This window comes from Centrocercus urophasianus, unplaced genomic scaffold, assembly GCF_019232065.1.
Source record: "Centrocercus urophasianus isolate 14NV4802_14NV808 unplaced genomic scaffold, USGS_Curo_1.0 seq_30, whole genome shotgun sequence".
Taxonomy (NCBI): Eukaryota; Metazoa; Chordata; class Aves; order Galliformes; family Phasianidae; genus Centrocercus; species Centrocercus urophasianus.
The window spans coordinates 8,640,773-8,663,195 of record NW_024884867.1 but is presented as its reverse complement, the minus strand read 5'-3'; the positions used below and the strand labels follow the sequence as shown (position 1 = coordinate 8,663,195).

The 22,423-nt window shown below is 40.6% G+C and overlaps 1 protein-coding gene across 1 annotated transcript in view; it reads right to left on the bottom strand.

Annotated features, from left to right (window-relative positions):
- The window catches only part of TMEM132C (transmembrane protein 132C), a 178,704-nt gene that overhangs the window by 71,864 nt on the left and 84,417 nt on the right, over nucleotides 1–22,423 (bottom strand). Inside the window, exon 3 of the mRNA XM_042829098.1 lies at nucleotides 9,868–10,014. Coding sequence (XP_042685032.1) covers nucleotides 9,868–10,014 — 147 coding nt within the window. The remainder of the gene's footprint in view (nucleotides 1–9,867; nucleotides 10,015–22,423) is intronic.

Here is a 22,423-nt window from a genome sequence, read left to right as displayed (position 1 = left end):
TACAATTAAAGACTCTAAATCTGGCTGAACAATTGCTAAACTAACCACAGAGTATGTTCCTTTGGGGATTGTCAGTAATACTTGCTGAGCTCTGATTTGGTTGAAATCTAATTGAGCACAATACTTCTTGCAAATTATATACATCAGAAACATCCTCTGCTTTGTGTATTGCATTGAACATTGCCACACAGAAGCTGTAGACTACTTAGGTAAGAGCACAGACACAAACACTGAAATTCTTGTTAGCTGGCTAAATATGCCAGTCTCATTAACAGTAAGTTGAAATCGGAATGAAATCAGTGTCTGAGGTCACTGAAATACTCTGGCAGAGCCATTATTGAATTTCTACTTGTGTGATTACAAAGAGTGCATGCTTAGTCCATTAATTTACAGCATGGAAACCAAAAATCAATGAGGTGCTACTTAAAACTGCTTTTGTAATAATTACGATCATGTATGAGGGTATATATGTGGTAGGGGAGTGTGTAAGCTGTTGTTCACAGTCTTGAACAGGAAAGAGATTACCTAGCTGTCTGAGCTGTATGTCAGAGACAGGGGTAGACACAGCAGTAAGAATTTAACCTACATTTAGGGTGAAATTCAGACTGCAAAGGAAATGTTGCTATTTGCTTCACTCAAGCTAAGATTTCTTCCCTGGAAATTTAACTGGAACTGAAATTCCCAACAAGCACTCTGGAATTCAGCATTGATCTATCCAAAAAAGTGGTACAACAAGCATCTCAGTTTTCTTTAATAAAATTGCTTCCCAGCGAAATTGCAGTCATGTTGGTAAAGTAAAAATGGAAAAGTTCTTTGTGAATGACAGTAGAATAAACTGCCATCCTTTCAGTGGACTACACTGATTTGTTCTAGCTGTACACTATGCACTTGGACCCTCCAAAGTAGTAAGGAAGCATTACAGATTTTCCCAGGAAATTTCCTTAAGAAAAAAGTGCATTCAAAGAAAATTGGCAATTTTGTATAAAATTGCAAGTCCAATTTCATTTTCTGCTCTTAATTTTGAAAGAAAAAATGTTATAAAAGAAAATGCTTGCTTAATTATCCAACATCATCTACTGAAAGTAACAGAATTCCAGGCATCTTAGTCAGTCAGAAATTGATGGATCATATCTAAGCTTTTGAGAACTTACAGCCTTCTATTGCTTTCTAAAATAGCCTACTTCTCCCATTGCTCAATTGCCAGGAAATAAGCAGTATCCCCTAAAACACTCCTTATGTCCCTTCCTTATGTCCCTTCAGACCCACCAACGTATGTAACCAAACCCAACTCAAAGCAGGTGATTTGTACATGCATTTGGGACAGTAAGATAAATTCTATTCTGATTTACACCTAAGAGACTGTGGCTAAATAGAAGCTGTAGGAAGAGCACTGTGCTCATCGGAAGCTTTGCTGTAACTTTTCTAAGATAACTGCAGGAGAGTAAGGTTTTCCAAGCACTGATGTAATGTTGCTGATGCACTACGTGTGGGAACAGCGTGAGGGGAAGTCTGTAACTGAATGCTGGAGTCTGGCACCACAGCCTACTGCAAGATTCAAACTGACACTTCAGTAGAGGGCAGTAAGAAAGGCAGGCTGACTCTGCAACCAAACACACGTGGACCGATGCACTAACCACAGGTGTCAGATGAGGTCTTCAGATTGTTCCAGTTCAGAATCACATGCTGGTTTGGTACCCAAACTGATTCATTTATAATCACAGAACGGGATGCTGCAGATGAATTTAAACAAACATCTTATGACTGTGTAAAACTTGATCCTGTTTCAAATTATAGAAGTGGGAATAAGTAGTTTAATTCCACTCAACTCAGTGGAGCTAAACCAGTGTAAAACTGGCATTAATGAGACAACAGTCAGGTCTGCCAAGTGTTTATGAAGACTAAACATTCTCTGTGAACCCCATATCAATCATATGAGTGGTTTTAAGTGATAATTTTAATGTGCTTATAAAACCATTTTTTCATTACAAATATCTCCAATTGGAAGACGTGCAATGGCTGTAATAGCAGAGCCTAATAAAATGCAGTTGAATTCATTCTGAATTTTCTTTCTATTTTGAAATTCTTTTTATTAATTAGGCCTTGTGAGAGGTGCAATAATGAAAGATAGATTATGTGATCTCTGAACAAAGAGGAAGCAGTGCAGCAATAGTGCTTAACCACCCCTTGCAGCAGGTACACAAGTAACATCACTTATTTGATTACACTCTCTAGCAGCTGAGGTTAGTGACTGGAACCAAAGCGACAGCCAGGAGTAGTGCCTGGAGGGATAGCACCACACAGCACCACACAGCACCACCAACACACTATAAAATCCTCCCAATCAACAGTTACCATCATCTGCTGGTTTCCTACCAACATCACTTAACTCATAAGACTTGCAACTAAGTCCTCTATATGAAAATTCTGTCTCAGGTAGCAGTCTGCATTATTATATAATAGCAAAGTAAGGAAGAAGAGATTTCATCTGTATTTTGAATAGGTAGTAGTTCATCAAATCGAAGAGTCTTTGTGTGGAAAAGTAAATTTCAGTCAGCCTGAAATAAGTAGCTCACCTGTCTACACAGCATTCTTTGCCCCCAGAAAGGTCTCAGGTAAACAGTGACACTTGACTCCAGCCAGCAGGTTAGCTGCAACTGATCTGACAGAGGCACAAGATGGGGAAAACATTCAAAATTATCCAATTCTCTTCTATGTGATTATAGTGCATTTTCCAGAGGCCTTTATTCATCAGTTTTAAGCACCTTGAAAATAAGATGCCCATCAACTTCTTGGAGGAAATGAACGCAGTACTTGTGTGCTTAGGATCACTGCATAATAACCGTACAATAAAACTCAAATGAGCTCAGAGGAGTTTCGTTCTTACAGAATTCCTCAAGAAGCAATGGCACAGAGGGTACACATGTGTATGAAATATTTCAATTTGCTCAGCTGAATGCTAACAAAGATCTTATTCACTATGTTCTAGAAAGTTTTGGCTTTTGGCGCATTTTCCTAAATTTTCTTCATTCTTTTTTGCCTGACTGATTTATTTCCTCTGCTGTGAAAGTTACAGAGAAAAGCAGAGTTGCTTGGCAGCGTGATGTGGGATTGCTGAACTCAGCTGTTTATGGCTTTCAGCAGATGTTTCTGCTTCAAAGAGAGTGTGAGAAAAAATACACATGCACAGATTTCTCCCCCTCCCAGTTCTGCATCTTTTGTCTCTTATCTTCCTCTGTCTCCAGATCACAAGGACAGCTGTGTTACAATAGCTGCTAGAACATCCTAGCCATGGCAGCTCTCACAGACAAATAAGAGCTGACCGTGCCTAAAATTAAAGCTCAAGACTTAACGCGCAAAGTGAAAAAATTAAGAGAAGTGTCAGCCCATGAACATGCTGCATCAGAAAGACTTTCACAGACAACCTAGCCATGAATTGCATCTCATTAAAATGAAAAGCAATGAGGACTGCTGTGTGAGAGGCAAGAATACAGCAGCTTTCTGTAGAGGATGCAAGTGGGACAGGCTGCCTTCCCTACTCTATATTCCAGGCGCTGTGCAGAGCACATGCTCAGACATAAGCCAAAGGCTGAAGAGTAGAAAGTATGTTTTCCAGTCAACCTCTGGGAAATGATTATTTTGTCAGAAATCAAAAAATAATCTCACCCTGGCTATCAGAAATTATAGTTATTATTGAATCTGCCTATCAGTTTGGAATGGATATAAAACTGTCCAATTACTCCACGATTGCACACCCTGTTCAATTTAATACGTGTGGGGCTTTGCTCTATTTACATAATAATGAAATAAAACAATGCTTTCAACCTGACTGGCAGAGAGGGAAGGAATTGGCAGCATATGAGACAGTTTTCTCAGCAAGGCTGGGTTACTGCATGAATTGGCTAAACATCCAGAATTTGGTTTTGATAAGTATTGTGAAGAGCTTTTCCAAACTCTCCGGATTTGCTGAGCAAACAAGCCTGATGCTTTCATTTGTGCAAGAAAAATGTGAAGAATGACCTTTCTCTTTGTGTTCCGGTCCTTCTGCTTCCCAGCAGACTCAGCAACTCCAAAACAGACAAAAAAATGTAAGAATAAAAAATAAAATTATTGGAATTAGGCTGCAACATCTGTAGAGATCATGAGTGGATCTAATTTCATGCATCTCATTGTCTCCTCTTTATTAACTAATTCCTAAAATGTAAATATATTTAAATGGTATGTAACTACAGGCTTTCAAACATATCAAATTATAGTGCCTTTTTCAAGCAGATGAGAGAGGATCATGACCTCTGATAAGAAAGAAAATACTTTCTGTTTAGTATCTTCCACAGCACTCGTGCAGATCCTGTTGGCTTTCTGGCTTGGCCTTTTTCTGTGCTAAAGCAGGAATCTATGCTGATACAGGTTAAGCATAGATTTCTAGCAAAACTACTGACTGATAGCAGTGTTATTTATTTTGACTACGGCAGGGCCAAGACACACCAGGTGTGGAGCTGGGCCTTGCATGGAGGTGCTAGATGAACACTGAACAGACATGCTGTCACCATGACAGTTTCAACATTAACTCAAATGCAATCTTTCTGAACTTGTACTGCTGAACACATTGAATCAAAAGGGTGCATCAGCTTCACTCAGAGTGCTTGCTCCCGTGGGCTCCCAGCAAGTTTATTGCTGAGGGCAGCCAATTAAGTCAAAACCACTCAGGATTTATATGGCTCAACAGGTTGTCCTGCTTCCCACAAGTACCTGCTCAAACAGCGAGGCATAAGATACAAATATTCCCCCTGAAGACAGCTCATGCAGACACTGCAGCAGACAGACAGAGTGAGGCAACGGAAACGGACTGTCTGCCTCCTTCCTGCAGACAGCTCACTCTTGAAAGAGATCCGAAAGGCATTCTTCATCCTTCCTCCGTCCCCAGCTCAGTGCTTTGATAAACACTCCTGACTTTCAAAGCAGCAAAAGAGGAGCCGTATGAAGGGCTCCTTTGGGAAGCAACCTTCTAACCCTGCTCTTCTGCGCCCTCGAAAAGACACTATTACGAGGCACAGCTGGCTGATCCTCTGCCATATGTGCAGATGTCCAGCGAATCTTTGGCACCTACAGTGTGCGCTGGAGACATCTGTGCCCTAATTTGACCTGAAGCAGGCATCCTAACATAAAGAGAAATCTTAAAATGCAAAGACAGCACGCAAAGATAAATCCTTGGGTAAATCAGATGAGAAAGCGTGGAAGGAAAGAACCTTTAAAGCAATAGGTAGAGGCTTAGTTTTATTGTTCCTGAAATCGTTATTGAAAGCTGCACGTGTAAATTCCTGTGTGCCATTTTAAGCAGACAGATGCACATCACATCGTGACTGGCATTGGAAGCTCTGAGGGTTGCACTGGTAACCTGCCAGCAGCCTAAGAGACTGCATCAAAATATGCAAAATGCTTAAAATGCAATACTCAGAAGGCCATAACACTTCTTGACATGTGACTTTCATATAAATGAAAGGAAATTAATTCTCTCCTGGGCTTCAATAATAAAAGATATCCACTGCTGATGTCTTCCTTATAAAGCATTTCTCAGGTCTGTACAAACCAGCTTCCCAAGCATCTACTACTATACTAGCAGCACCATGAGCCATGGGAACTCGGAACTCTGATCCTGCCTCAGTTAACAGTCAGAAGGACAAAAAAAAAAAACTGCAATGAAAAATCCTGATTCATGAACACCAAATCTTTGAGTTCTTGTGAAAACTGGTGTCTTCTGCTCAGACTTTACAGTAGGGCTTTGTGATCAACAGGCACTGCTGCCTGTCTGCTGAGCTTTGCAAACCACACTGACCCCAAACTGTGCCAAGGGAAGGTGACCTGGATTCCAAATAATTAATAACTTGAAGCTCATTTGTAACATCTGGACAGTCTTCTGTGCGTCCACACACTGGGCACAGGCTGTTTGTCTTCAGGTATGGCCAGCCACACACACTGCATGGTTAGCAGTTTTCCAGGTTTCAGGTGTGCTGTACACATATGCTTTACTTTTATGTTTTCCATCACTTTGCTGAAATCCCCACATGGTGCTTCCAGACAGAGGAAGGGCCTGCACACAACTGTAAAGGCTTTGTTGCTTTCCTCCATGCCCTGACGATATGAAACATGAGCTGGTAACATCATTAGCTTTTCCCATGCGATACTCAGCCAGCGTTCAAAAAAAATAATAAAATAAAAGTGTGTGTGCTTGTGGCAAGGGAAGTAAGTGATTGTGACACAGTCTGAAACATATAAACATAACATCTGGAAGCACTCTTCCTGAGTCTGCCTCTTTATCAGACAGATGGCTGGAGAGCTGTAAGCCCACGGGCCTCTCAAAAGGTTCAAGGCCAAGAGGATAAAGTGCTACATCACAGCAGTTTTCCATTATGTCAGTTTTTCTAAATGTCTCTCCATTCTCCCACACTCTGTTTCTCTGCCCAGTTAAGGAGACAGGCACTGCTGCGCTAGCAGAAATCAGGAGCACTGGGTGACTCCGCTCTTGTGCGAAGTAACAGAGTACAACATCCACAGGCAGAGACATCAGCCCAAGAGCAGACTGAAGCAGCTCGTACCAGCCCACCTCTAGGTTTGAAGGAGTAGGAAGAGGAGTCAGGCCTAGATCAGACCCTGTTGCTGCCTCTCAGTGCAGGTATAGGATATCCTGGCTTTAGCAGAGAAGCCAGCTTAAGAAACTCCCCTAACCCTTCATGATCCTACCCTTAATCTACTGTTATCATCCTCACACCTGACATCACACTAGCTGCTGGTTAAAAACAACCTTTGGTCTCTCTCAGAACAGCTTTTATATGCTGTGATAGCAACCCAGAATGAGCTACACAGCAACTGTGAGACCTTTTACTGAATCTGCTCTCAGCATAGATGTGGTACATCATAAACCAACCATATTTGCCTTAGACTGGAGCCAAAGGGATGCAAGGCTAAGACACGCAACTGGTAGTAATAGCAAACAGAAGTCTCTCTTTATCTGTCCTGAGGACACATTTTAAACCCACCAGCTGTCCTCCAGACACAAGAAACAACAAGGGAAAACAAATGACCAAGCAGTAGTCTGTGTCTTGTTTTCACTAATCAACACACTGTTGCTTTCTTCATCAACAGTTACTAGAATCTCAGCACAAATGGCATTACCAGGCAAACAAACACTGCTGATTTCAGGCTGTTTTCAGTTTCTTGCTGCAGTGCTTGTCTTTCTGAATAAATCAAAGTTAAGCTACGGCTTGTGGCTTAGTGGCACAAATTTAAAAAGAACAAATATTTGTTAAAAAACTACAAAATCATGGCCCACATATCCTCAATATTTAGCCATAAGCCATCATTGATATGATTTACCTGAAAGATGTCCCTTTGTTTTTTATTACTTACATTACATCATGGCTGTTAGAAGCTGAGTGGTGCTGCACCTGGATACAAACTGCTTGCTTCACAGTGCTTACATCATACTTATATCCATACACTAACACGACTGGAAAGAGGCAAGGAAAGGAAAGCAACACAGCAAGAAAAATAAGTAGCTTTATTGAGTCTGGATGTTTGTTTTCATGGATATGAAGGGGAAAGAGTGCAGTGGCTCACCATAGTGTGCCTAGGAGAATCCCAACTAAAACAAGCATGCAGAGAAATGCCAGAAGTTCCAGAGTATGTGCTTAACTACATCACACTCCTCATTATGATCAGAATGAATCCTGGGATACAGATTTATCTAGTTTCCACAAGTTTGTAGGAGGCAGCACACCAAGGCACTAAGAATTTACTACGTATTTAAGAAATACTCTGACTTCTCAGCCAGCATGACATATGCAAAAATATGAAGAGAGAGCCAAATTACACCTGCTGGTTGCAACTACAGAAGACCCCTCGTTCTTCTTTTCTGCTAACTCAGTTCTCTGAGCTATGATAGAAAGAGCTGGTCATGCCAAAGAGAAGAACATGCTGTTATCCTCATGACAAACTGTGTGAATGTTCATGAGGCATTCAAGAAGTGTAAATGTTTACTACTTTTCAGAAACTCTTTGGCAAAGGCTATAGAAAATACCTCTTCCTGCTAAAATTAACCAATATCTATGAATTTGTTGAAGGAAAAGATTATTCTGTGTTGATGCTGGAGCTCTAACATGGTACCTCACATCTATGCTGACCTTGCTACAGAATTGCACATAGCCCAAATGAACTGCCTTGCTAAACCACCCTGAAAAAGTTGATGGCAGCACAGAAAGAGCCCAGATGGGGGTTGCAAGTCCCGAACAAATTTGATCAACTAACTAGAATATTTGTGCTCTGCACAGTGGGCTCCAAGTGACACTGTAACTGCAATGCTCACAACATCCTATGCTCTACCAGTGGGATCCCAGTACTGCATCTAGGTTTCTCCATCCAGCTCTTCCTCATGCATTGACATTTCATTCAAAACTAGGCTTGTCAGGCTTTCAGAAGACAGGGACTATTTACATATATAAATATAGAGAGGCGTTCATTAAAGCATTGACTTTTATTTGCATAATGAGCACTAAAAATATTTTTATAGGTTAATTAGATTTCATGCAAATTATATTAAGAAGATTTAATTTGGAATTCGATAGCACGACTATTATAGCTCTGCAGTTGTAAACACACACATAATTATATGCTGTTCTAAAGCCACCTTTTCCCTTTCAAAACATTTTTTTTTCTTATTTCTGGCAGAATCCAGTGATTTATTCTTACTTTTCATTTTCCTTCCCCTCCAAATTCTCCGCTGGAAATCTCACTAGCTGCAATGTTACCAAGAGTGAAGCACATTGCATCAGTGAGCTGCTCATGACAATGGAAACTTCCACACTGTATGGAAATCTAATGCTTCCCATGCACTCTGACTGGGCAAAGAATATAAACGTTCAAACCTGCTCAGCTTTCTGTACCTGAAGGTAGTAGAAACCCACTGCATGGGAAAGCAATGACTAACCTAACATCCAATGAAGATTTTATGCCACTCTTCAACGAACCCAGGTTTGAGGCCAGTAATAAGTGCAGAGCTATTGAAACATCGTTCAGATGTGTACTAAAAAATGCTGGGCATGGACTAATGTACAACAGTTTTCTAAGAGTTCATTAAAATGATACCCAGCAAGAGCTAAATGATTTCCATTGAAACCAGGAGTAAGTGACTATGCTAGGCGTCATGGAAAAGTCAGACTGACTATAAAAGCACCACTTTTATGACCATGGAACAGCCAGACCATGTCTCAGCACAAACCCATCACAAAGCAAACACTGGCAGTCCAGTTCATACCAGCTCTCACTGGAGTGCATGGCTCTGTCTGAAAGTTACCATACGAAATGAAAGAGTTATTGCATGGCCTGCTAGTTCTGGAAGAAGTACTGCTTTGCAAAAGGGGATTTTTGCTGTACTGCAAACAAGACGCTACATTCTAAATCTTTAGGTTATTTTGTACCAATGCCTGAAAGTTACAGCAGCAAAAATTGTTTGCTTGACGAGCCATCCACAGGGGCTGTGATACGTACAGAGAAACAAGCCAAACATTATGCTCAGTAAAAACCTCTTAAATTAAGGAATTTATATCCATGTCAAAATGATCCCATCTCTCAAGCCCAAGATCTAACCTATTTTTCTTTTCTTTTCCTAATTTAAACTGATTAATTTTATTACCAGGAAATTGAGATGTCCTGTTACAGATCAGCAGATGGTACTGCAGTTAACGTAAATGTCTCCAGATTTCCAGGCTATAGTTTTAGTAGCTATGAATAGTAGTTATGATCACTATGTCTTCCAACGAGTGAATGGTATTATGGATATAAATGAGCTTCAAGTGCCAAGAATATGGGGTTTCATACCTGTTCCTTGAACTTGGTGCCATCCTCTGACAAATGACTGTTGTGGTTGAATGCTTTCCACCATTCCCCACCTCTTGTTTCACATCCCATTGCTGTGGGTCACTTGTCTTTGCGTTGAGAATATTTACACCTTTCTTCACCTTTGCCCTGTTTGAAACAGAAATTGCAGAAAGCTTTTAAGACGGACCTCCAGGACTATGATTTTCCTAATGTAGCAGAGGCATAGAAGTCTCAAGATATCAACAGTAAGCTAAAAATCAAACATGTTTCTAATCCATCAGTAAATTAAGAAAGTGATTTCATGAATGCAGATCTAAGGCAACCTATTGTGTTTTTTGGACAGAACCAACTAACTGTGCGCCTTTTGATGTTCTGCCAACAGTAGGCTGGAGATATGACAAAAACTTAACTTGCAGGAAAACCTGCCCTTGAAGTTCATTTCTCCATTCCAGTAACAATTTCTTTCAAAGATAAATTCGCCCCAACGTAACAGACTTGGTAAGGCTCTGTTCACCTGTATCAGGACAAGTTTGTAGTTCACTGCTGCACAGATGAATATTTCTCTAGAGATTTTCTGAACAATCCATTTATATTTTGTATGGCATTCTTGTAGATACCCATGGATGGATTGTTGCTCTTCTGCCTGACAAATCCATCTCTATGACAGATTTCCAAAGAAATTTCTGTTTCTTTTGAAATCTCCAGCCTGGAGAGAATATTGGTTAAGACAAGACTTTAATTTAGTGGTATTCTTCTAGGATACAAATTTCAGCCACTGTTAGTTGTTATGTCCCCTGAAAAATTAATTGTATTAATGCAGTGATGCCAGTGTCATCTCAATAACTGTACGGAGGGTTAATTAAAGAACATTCGCTTAATTAAGTAACATTTATATGAAGTCCCAGTAAAGACGCTATTTGGGTGCAGAACACTTAACTGCTGACCTTCAGCTCTATTACAAAGCATCAACAATAAGCAATAAAGGTATTTATGCAGACCTTCCTTTAAGAGACAGAAGGACAAAATTCCAGCAGACCAGAGGACTGACGTAAGACAACGTGAATGCATTTCTTCAGACACTAAACACTTTTAAAACACAGTCATGAATAATTTGAGACAGCGTACTTGTCGTCCTGCAGCTTTTTTGTTTTTTTTTTTTGTTAACACTGATACAAAACATAACTTAAGGCACTGAAAAAGAAAACCTTGTTTTTTCTCAGTAGAAAAGCAGAGTGCTTAATTCACTCATTTGCAACATGGAACAGGATGGACTGTCGCAAATCACAGTCTTGTAGCAAAACTAGTGCAAACTTGACAAACCTGATGCATCTCTAGTGCCGTCTATTGAATTACTCAGAAATAAAGCTAGGAAAAGTGAGCAGATAATCAATTCTGTTACTGAAGGTTCATTAAAGCATTAAGCCCCATTAAGCTTTTCAGCATGCGGCTCAAATAAATGAACAATATACAAATAAACACGTCGTGCATAAGAAAACATTGCCACCAGTCCTGACATCTGTGCAAATTCATCCAAATGCTTTGGAAAGTATGTGTTTAAGAAGACATGTGGACGTATTTTAGGATACTACTGTTGCCTAGGAAATGAGGAGGAGTAAAAACTGATCTTTTAAAGACTTTGTTCAGCTGCACAAGATGGGCTTTGGAATGGTGTAATGTCAGTCAAAATGAAGTTCTTCATGTTTGAATTTTCAACAGAATTACAACTTCCTCAGCAGCTGTAAATTGCTCTTTCCATCATGTAGCTTAACATAGTCAATACCTGGCCTTCTATTAATTAGGATGGTCAAGGTTAGCAGTAAAATACACTGCCAGAGGACAAAAGACCACAGCTACAATGCCATTTTGTTAATTAACTACAATATGGGGCATTAAGTTGAGTGGTTTTTCACATATGCCATTATATAAAGCCCATTAAAAAAAAAAAAAAAAATTCCATACCAGAGTAAAGTAGGTTATGTTTAGTGAGAAAAATCAATGTTGTGATTGCACTTAGCACTGGAATTAGGGTATGAACACCCAGAAGATTGAACTTCCTAAATAAATATGCAGAAACGCAATTTGCAACTCTCCCTCTAAAAAGGACATTAAGTTTTATATAACAAGGTCAATGGATGAATCAGAATTAAGTCAGACGGTACTGAGCCCCATGCATTTTTAAATGCAATCTGTACCCATATGCTACGAATGTTTTCACTTAATTTTTTATTTACTTAGGGTTTGAGTGCTAGCAAGGAAAAGTCTATTTAATTCCTTAACAAAAATCTATTGACCTTGTTGTATGCTTGTGATTAAATATGAATTTTTTAAAATCAGTAGTGCCAACTTTGTATATAAAAATTTGTAAGTTATAGTTATACCTCAATAAACCCTGAGACCGACGACCTGAAGGCCAAATTGTTCGACTGTCTCCCGTATTTACCCACCTAATCTATGCAATATATATACTCCAGCTCTGTTTACTTAAGTGAAGCAGGCACAGCGACAATAAATGGAGATGACAAACAGCAGAAGTACTCCAGGTTCCCTTAGTGCAGGGCTCCCAACTCCGACTGGAAAATCTCCCCTTTGCTGTGTTTGCTTATATCTCCTGAGAGGCATTTGCACAGCTCTACAACCCACATACCAGCACAGCCAGAAGCTGTCACTGGAACTTCCATCCAAGTAGAGTTAGAATCTCCCACTCCAATTTTACTCCTGATAAGTACTCTATTTTCTGTGGGGGTCACTAAGTTCTTCTGTACTCTCCACAGTAGTACTGGTTAACACAAGGTCCAAAGCCAGTAACCAAAGCCAGCTGACCAGTAACCAAAGTCCCCTTATCGTTCCTCTGGATCCAAACCCAGATCCTGCTAAGCAAGCCACCTACACATGCACGAAACTTCAAGGGCAGCAGCTAATTTATTTGGATTTGATGAAAAGTTAAGCACAGTTTTTGATCTCCTGTCGAAAGCAGACCTTACAATGGAAAGATAAAAGAAAGACCATCATTAAGAACGGAACAGAACACCAGAGGTCAGCTTCAGTCCCACACTGCTGAGAATTCCATCTGAATGGGATTTTGAAGCTTTACGAACACATGGTAGCCAGAGTGGTAAGACTTTCTTGGTTCAACTTCTAAGGTTGTTAATTCACAGCACAGGAAATCCCTTCCTCAACTTTGTCTCAAAATGACTGGGTAACTTAATTTTCTCCCTTTAATTCTCCCAAAGGAAAAATGATAACATTCCACTGCCTGCAGAACAAGGAAAGTCTCCAGCAGTTCACCTAGATAGCATTACATGATTTTCATCAAGACCAAACAAAGATGTTGACTTATACAATCTCAGAACAGACACATTTGTCTAAATTTGCAATTTCCAACCAAATAATTAGCTTCCAATTCGAAGCTGTATACAAAAACTTTCACTTAGCATCTTACCTTCCTAAAGTGTCAAACCTGGAAGTGATGTTTCTACTTCTGCATGCTGATCAGCTACAGATGAAAATCTTACCGTTCCATTTCACTGTCCCCAAACTACAAGATATCTCAGCAGTCATTGGACATAATAGTATAGAACTGATAAAGAAAGTAACAGAAAAGCAACTGAATCAACAACAGCCAGAGCTGAAGATGTGACTTACAATTGCAAAAGCTCAAGTAACAGTTCCCTATTTAAATTTAAATTTTAATCTTGCATATGTGCTTGTGGCCTCAGAAGGGTTCCACCACTTGCAGCTAGTGCTATAGACAGGACAGATTGGTCCCTTCCAACCCTAGTTACTCTATGCTTCTATGATCACCTCTGTTACTGCGAAGGAAGTCATCCTCAAAGCACAGACCTGAGTGAAGATGTGTTGTCTGGGTGTGCTGTGATACAGATAAGAGATCTACCAGCAAAGCAGAGTCTTTCTTCATGTTTCTGCACTTCCCTGGCACAGCCATTGCTGCTTATTTGATCTCTCAGCGATCCAAGCAGGAAGCTAATCTTCTGGAGATTAATGCTAGCACCTTATTCAGGCAAAGAGGGAGCAGGCTTATGCCTCAGCAGCAGCAGCAGCTGGCTCCAACACTGGGTTAGCAGTTGGCAAACTGCATATAAGAGAAAGTTTACGCAGCAGCTTGAGCAGACAAAGCTGCCCTAGAGAATAAAAAGCTAAATCAACACTAAATTCCTAAGATCAGTAAGATCCATAGTATCTGGAATCGTTTTCCAGACACTAAACCTTCTGGTCCTGTTAGACTGTTTCTTTTCACGGGGTTATACTTAGCTCTGCATCTCCTCATAAATGCCATGCTATTCTCAGCATGCTGTACTTTGATCTGAGCGCAGCCTAGTTTTAGATCAGTGACCACTACATTGCACAGACAGCGTCTTCAGCTCACATCTGTTGTCCGAGCTGCTGTGCTGGAAGACTTTTCTTTAGGAAACATTCACAATGTAAATATTGAAGACAGATGCAGGTTTGGGTCTAACTGGGGGCAGGGGGATAAGGGCATCTGTGAGGCAGTCCTGGGGTTGTGAGAGCTAAGCATGGGCACGCCACACCACACCATGCTGGACAAGGGGGAGGAAGAATGCTGGTGCTAAATCCTCTGCATTTCCTCATGTAAATCCCCATCTATTTATATTTTTCAAATTGGTGCTTCAACTTAACAAATACTGACCCCTTTTGGTCAGACTGCTGTGGAGTTTTAATGCTTCTTGCAGTTCTGCCATTAGCTGCCCAGGCAGGGGGAAGTCCTTGACACTGGAGGTTACATTGTAAGAAATGGTTTTTACCCTATTTCCTGAAATGCTAGGAGCCTCCCCTGCTGGCTGGTTTCTGGGCTGTGCTCTACAGCAAGTCCCTAACCTTCTTGGGTTTTGCCAAGAAAAATTTCAGCTTCTTCCTGCCATGATTTAACTTCACTCCTTTCCTTCTTTGTTCCCAGCGTAAATCAGGAGATTAAAGCCAGCTGCAGGAACCCATAAAACCAGGCAGGAGACTAACCACAGCAATTAAGCAAGATTTGTTTTATTAAGTAAGTCTTTTCCCTTTCATCTTTCTATGTGAAATGATTTGCTACATCTCATCACAGCTCTGAATGAACTAGACAGACATGTGTCTTGCAAAATAACGTTCATTAAAAGCCTCGTTGCTGGCCCTAGCTGAGAAGCCACAAGCAGAACAGAAGACTATGACCTAGTTAGCTGTGTCGACCTTCCAAATATGCTCCTTTAATTTGCAAAGTACATGGGCAGAGTAAGTGTGATTAAGTGGCTGCAGCCCTGCTTAGGGAATAAGGGGGATCAGATGTCAGGTCCAGACTTCCTGCACGACTCTGCACCAGCCTCAGGGGCCCTAATTGCCTCCATCCTACCCTAGCAAGAGGATTTCCACCTGTGCTTCATGTGGTCACCTCTTTTCTTTAGAAGTTTTCATTTACAAGCCAAATACACAGGTGATCTCAACTGGGGAATTTAAGTACTCAATGTAGTAGGGAATACACTGCTGCTAATAGTGGTATTTCAAGCTTGTTTCCCAGTAGGTAGGCTAGTGTGAAGGGCCATCCATTCAACAATTTAGGTTGCTCTGATTGTTAGATTTACAATATGGGATAATTATTAGTATAATGGAAGATCTTGCTCCTAGGAGCATTTATTTTTCTTCAGGCATTTTCTCTCTCAAGTATCCAGATAAAGCCCTCACAAAATAGTCTATGAAAAAAAGGATAAATAAGATATTTAGTCCTCAATTCAGGTCCCTTCACATTTTCTTTTCACTTTTTAGAATGTCGGTCTATTTGAGAAAGCTTTGGGAAAAAAAAAAAAAAAAAAGTCATATCAAAACAAAAAAATTGAAATGTTTCACATGAAAATGCAGTAATGAAATCCTTGAGAACCTCTAAACCAGAATGTCTAAGCTTCTTGAATATAGCTTTAATTCTGAGAGCAGCTGAGGCAGATTTCAGTATTTCTGAAACTTCCTCTGTCAGCTGAATTGCACTAAATTCAGCTCCCCCCCAAACTGCATATTTTGGTACTTCACTGTCCATCAAAATTATATAAATTCTTTCCACCGCCTGTGAGGAATCTTGGGATTTGAAATTGCTCAGAGGCTGTTCTTTCATAGTGTTTCTTACATAACTGAAATTCCCTGAGACACTAGGAAAATCAGCTATCTTTTATTTCAATGAAAATAGGTGCTTCAAATCCCTTAGGAAGCTTTGAAGAGCTCAGCTGCAAGGCACGATGTGGATGCTGTCAGCTGTACGTTGTTTTTTTTTGTTTTTTGTTTTTTTTTTTTCCTCCAAAAAACAAATTAAATGTGCTTTGGGATATTCAAATAACAGAGCTTTTGGTTCTGGTCAATTTCCGTGGTTAACTCTTCATTATCATCCCTAGTCCTCTTGAAGTATCCATTGTTTATTTAAAAAGAAAAGGAGAGGGAAACATTATCTGTGAAGCTTGGATGCTACTAGTGAAGTCTAAGAGCTACTCATTTAATGTTCTAATACATCTTGAGGCTGCAATGCTTTCTTCAGATCTGAATGTTGATAGACAAACTAAGGAAAGACAGGAAAATACATGTAAATAAAAGCATGAGAGAATGACACAACTACACAATGCAGACAATCCGGATTTGTCTTCCAAGCTGAGAGGAAGCCCAACCTGAATTTACAGCCTGTTAACATAGCCTTTCAGCAAAGATAAACACTGTAGGCTTCTAATGCTCACAGAAGCTACAATGGGGCTGCTACTATGTTTAACTTGCACACCTTGAGCTCATCCTGCTTCATACAAACAGCCACATCTCAATTTGTTCTAATTTGTTCTCAAATCCACCAGCTGAGTATTTAAACTCATGGCAGCTCACAGGGTCTGTAAGCATAGGGGACTTCTTAGCTACAAGAAGCTGCCCCTGCCTTGGATAACTTATAATTCTTATATTTTTGCAGTGCTTGATGTTGGCATCCCAAAATATAAAAATCCTTTTTCGTTAGGAAGGATGGAAATTCTGTTGCGACATTAAGCGCTGTTCAAGGATGGAGCAGAAAGATCTTCCTTTCCCAAGAGTTTACCATATAACTATTATTCAGCAGAAGAGAAGGTACAAATCTCTACAAAAATAAAGAGACAAGACTGCTCTTTGATCCTCACTTACATCACACTTCATCTGTTACTCACAGAATTAGCAGCAAAACCAGGCTGATGAGGAACGCAGTTGGAGCTCTTCCTGAGACAACCTAAGTCTTGCAGCAGAGTTACAATAACTGCTGTACTTGGTGTGGAGAGCTTTTCAGACACTTAACCTTAACCGAAGAGGGGACAGTCTGAGTTTGCAGTTTTCTTGTGACTCATTCACCCTCTACAATACTTTAAGGAGTGAATGAGTGGCAAGGCTCTTTTACGGATACAAGCCAAAGATCCATTTCATGGCCCCCATGGGGAACTGAAGGAAGTTATGCATAACCACATCCAAGTAAGACTCCTGAAAAGTTCATTAAAGCTGAACACTCATTTATAATGAGTTATTACTCCTTATATAAGCAAACATTGGAAACTACGCTTCCCTGCTCTGTTGAACAGTGAGCTGGACTAAGCAGATCTCACACCAAAACATGCTTGCAGAGAGAGACAGAGATGGGTGTTAAGTAAACAAAAAGCTACCATGCTGAATCCAAACTGTAAATTCAGCTGCATGTGCTTAATGCAAACTCACTGCCTTCACAGATCCAGTTCAGAAACTAGAACCACTTTTTGGATAAATAAATGCACTGAGATTTTATTTGCTACTCCATGCAGTTTCCCTTATTACAAAAAGATCTCTAAGCAGCATATCTGTGACATTCTCCCATCTGGGAGAGCAATAGCAGTGCTGAGGAAAATACTTATGTTTGCAGTAGTTATTAGGATTATTACTCAGACCCCAAGTGAGTTTTTGAAGTAATCTTCCTCTGCAGTCCCTTCGTGTTTCTAATCCCATCTCCAGTCCCCCTTCAGCAGCTGATATGGATGCAATCTTGCCATCAGCCATGAAGCATGAGGGCTGTGTTTCCTTTTCTCCTAGAGAAATATAATATTTCTGAGATCAACTGCCAGAAAGAGAAAGGGGCAGGCATCTTTAAAACACCAAGAGAGGAGTTATTCAGCCAAAATTTCTTTTGAATGTTATGTACTATACTATGTGTTTTTTGAAGTGCTTAAAAAAAAAAGGGGGGCTGCTTAGCAGGTGGTTCACCCCCAGGATGCAGCACTCTTTTGTACTCAAATCAGTCTAGCTTAAGTTGACTCAAGGATGGAACATTTTAACATTGTCCTGGAGAAGATAACTCCCCTGATGTCCTACACAGCAGGATTTTGCTGACTCCGCAGGTGCTATCATAACTTGTGCTTCCATCCATTTAGTCCTGCCTCCTCCCCATCTCTTTGAAGTACTGACCAGCACCAACCAGCCAGAAACAGCCTTTTGGCACAGACGAATCAACAAAGGGGAAAGATTGCTAAGAAAGATAAGTGTAGATTAAAATGAAAGTTATGGCAACAGTTATGGCAACCCTTCTTATCCCTTGTATTCCATTTGCTTTGCTCATCACAGTCTTCACACTTACAAAGAGTCACTGTAAGGCACATTAATGCTGCTGCTATTCTTGCACACCTTGTTTCTAATCTGTATGCTAAGTGTGAGATAGTAATGCTACAAACATGGTCTAAGGGGATACGCAGACAGAACTGCTAGCTTTTATGTCTGAATTGAATCTTTAGTAAAAGCTGCCAGTGATCTACAGCCTCCAAATTAGGTTCTTTCATGCTTTAAGTTTACTCAGTAAGAGCACAGAATCTTGCTTCCTGAGGCAGTTGTAGGTAGTTTGTGCATTTAAGTACAGGTCTAAAGCCCTTGAGATCAGCAAATCGTTACAGAAGCAAGCACAAATGCTGCTGCCTTGGCTCAGATTCCCACAGCATACATGGGTTTGCACAGGGCCACCAGCAGGAGCCAGAGCCAGTGGGCACTGCCAGCAGGAAGGGCACACAATGGAGACTCATGGCTCTGGAGTGAGAAAACAATGCTAGTAAATTACAAATGAGTTGTGGCTTAGGGAGTTCAAGTAAGGTAGAAAACTACTCCTCTCTTCCTGCAGATTCTTGTGTAGTATAAGCCCATATTCCTCTTTTTTTTCTGAGTGACTGAGTGGAGAGGCTGATATTTTTCTAATCATAAAGAGATGATTAAAAACCTGGTGTGTTTTACCTTGCATGAGGTGTATATGCTTGTAGATATGTACACTCAGTATTTCATACAAAAAGGTTTCTTGTTTCTCTCCATTGTATCTTTTCCTCCTCATGTCTCCTATTTCCCTTTTCTTGGCTTTGTATTCCTCTGCAGCTCCCCTTGTAACACTCCTTTTCCACTTCTCTCACTATGTTCACCTTGCTCTCTCATTTATAGGTTTCTCCAGCCAGCCCAGTCACCACCCTGTTGCAGTGAACTTACACCCTGCTCATCCCTGCTTCTCTTTAGCTGCACTGACAGGTAACCTCAAATCCAACCCTAGAGACTCAGCTCATTTGTTTGGATTCAGTTTGCAATTGTGTCATATAATAGTAGAGGTGTTATTTTATTCTATTCTCCAGCAGCACAGTTATTTTCAATAAGCATGGACTTAAGGCCCGTTCATTGAAGCTGCCAGATTCATTTGGAAGCCTTTTTCCACTTCTCTTTTGTACATGTTCAGTTTGTTTTATTTCAGGCTCAAGTACAAAACTGCAACAGCAATTACTGCTGCAGAACACCTCAGCCATCTCTGTGCTATGTGATCACAGAGGGCTGTACACAAAGTCATCTTTTAATACTAATTGCAGATTATCAAAGCAAGGATTTCTCCTATAGAAACACACCAGCAAGAGCTAAAAGATACAAATACTACAGTCAAAATAAAAGCGTGACTTGACACTTTTTTAAGCAAGGCACTGTTTGCCCTTTTCTAAAGGTTGAGAAGGCTTTTCGTGGAGATAGGATTGCCTTAGGAGTAAGCAAGAGGTCTGTGTGCTAGCAACCAAGAGCCTTTTGTTCATTGCTGCACAGCTACAGGAGCAGAGGTTCTACACCTTTGATTCACCAGGCCCATTTAGGTCGTCAATATCATCTCAACAAACGTTGTCTGACGTGCCCAAGGGCAACAGTTCCCTTGGGCTGCCATCAGCCATTTTAAAGACCTATTTTTGTTTTAGGCTGAACCTGCATTTGAGGACAACCGTGGACTTCTAAAGCCATAATAAACACTGAAGACTAAGAGGTCAACAAACTGCTGATCTCCTCTGACACACTGTAGGAATCAATGGGAAGATTCTGGGATGTATCAAAAGAAAACCAGCTGTTGGTGAAATCCAGGGACAACAGCTCCTAGAGGCAGATATTAAGGTCACGATACATTAAAAAGAAAAAGAAAAATAAAATACCCACAAGATGAAATGGAACAATATATTTATAACACTTTGTGTTTATTCCTTTTTTTGTGTGTAAGGATTACAAATCAGCATAAATCGCGTTGCCTTTCTCATCTCCTGGGGAGTCTTTTCTCCCTCCTCCATGACTCTTCCCAAAAGTCATTTCAATTTATCCAACTGCAGCCAGCTACTAACTGCAGGGATGAAAATCATTTTGTTTCAGCTTGATGCAGCAGAAAAGCACTAGACCTAAATAGCATATGACAGGGCAGAACACAGGCACCTGATTTAGCGTTGCACAGGCTTCAGCAGCAACAAAGGATTTGCTTTCTGAAAATGCTGAAGTAGCTACTCCCAATAGTGTCTGTTATCACACTATTAACAGACAAAACAATACTTTCAGTAAATAAGAGAATGCATGCACACATAAATACACATGTGGCATCCTCTTGCAATCATACATGAAGTGCTGCTACAGAACCTCATTTCATGCCCTCTAAGTTCTCCAGCCTTCTATGCAACCTCAGTTTATAGTTAAAGCCATTTGTGGACATAAGTCTCATGTGGACATCAAGCCATCATGTGGACAACTGTGGAAAAAAGGTTGGAAATGTCTGAAGTGCATTACAGTGGCTCAGATAGCAGCTGCTGAACAAGAAGAACACATACATATAGCATCATACACCCTTCCTTCGCTTCCCTCTTATTTGGAGGCACCTGATTCATGCCTTTCAGATACATAGGACTGGTGAAGCTGGTACACGTTCTTTTTTTTGGGGGGTGGGGGGGTCAAAGTCCACAGTGGGTTTGTACTACGATGGGTTTGCAGCGATCCTCCACTCCATGTCTTATTCGACGAAGTAGGTGAGAAAACCTTGGCCTATAGGCTCCACCATAGATGGAAGCAAAGCAACTGGATTACCTGTGCCAGGCACCCTGCTGAGAGCCAAGTCACAAGGAAAAGATTCTCAAAGAATGAGAGCATGGCCCTTCCTCCTCCAGGCAAATCAATGCCTCTTCCTTTGTTCTTGCAAAGCTTTGCACCCTCTACGCTGGCTGGGAAGTGCTTACCCACATTCCAAATGCTGGCTGGTATGGGCCTGATCCTGCAGTCCTTGCTATCAGCAAGCTTTGCATTGACCCGAATGAATTCTGCCTGAATGTGGACTGAAGGACTGTTTTCTTCACCAGCCAGCTGAATTAGAGCTGCTAAACAGTGCTTTTAGTTACCATCTAATTTTATCTGTCACTATCAACCTGCTCTCTGAATCTAATTTTACTAATTTTTAGGAATCTTTTCCCTCCTAATCCTATTAAACAGTTGTTTGTTAAAAAGATTATGGTACCACTGACCCAGGAAAAAAAAAAACAAAAAACAGCACCCCTGGCACCCATTTCTACCCCTTTGTCTACCAAAAGTAATACACTGATCCCTGAAAAGTCTTCACCACTTTGGAATTTCTTGGAAAATAGATGCTTATTTTTTGTCTTTTTATGAAGCCCCTCAGGCTGGAATTTCCCAGCCCCATTTGCAAGGCTGGCATTTGGAAGACCAGTGACCTATTTCTTTTATTTTTTATTTATACCTCTGCTATTCACAAAGCTTAAGGCCCCAGGATGAATACATTTTCCACAGTGCATGCTGGATTCTCTATCAGCTAATGCCATTTTGTCTAAAGCTTCTGGTAAAAATAAGGACTGCGAGCTGTGCTGCAGTAATACCAAGGGTAATGCGATGTTCACAAAGGCAATAAATCCATCGGGTGAATGGTAGGGGGAGATTTACTTTCTACTGATAAAGCAGAGAGCTGAGAACTGGGAGGTTAGGAAATCATTACGGTGTGGGAGAGGGGTTTAAAAGAACAAAATCGCTGTACTACACCGTTTGTATTTCAACTTTTACAAATGAAGTTTAATGAGGGGAGGAAAGCAGGGAAGCGGTGTTTTTGTTCCTACAGCAGAATACTCATAGTACATTCCCATTATTAGACTTTTGATTGCCCTCTATATACACATTAAACGGGGCTTCATAGCAGCAGTAACATTATGAACTTTACCTAAAATAAGAAGCCATCTTACAGAAGCAGACCGAAACGTATATGCTGATCTCTGCCCTCTCACCGTGG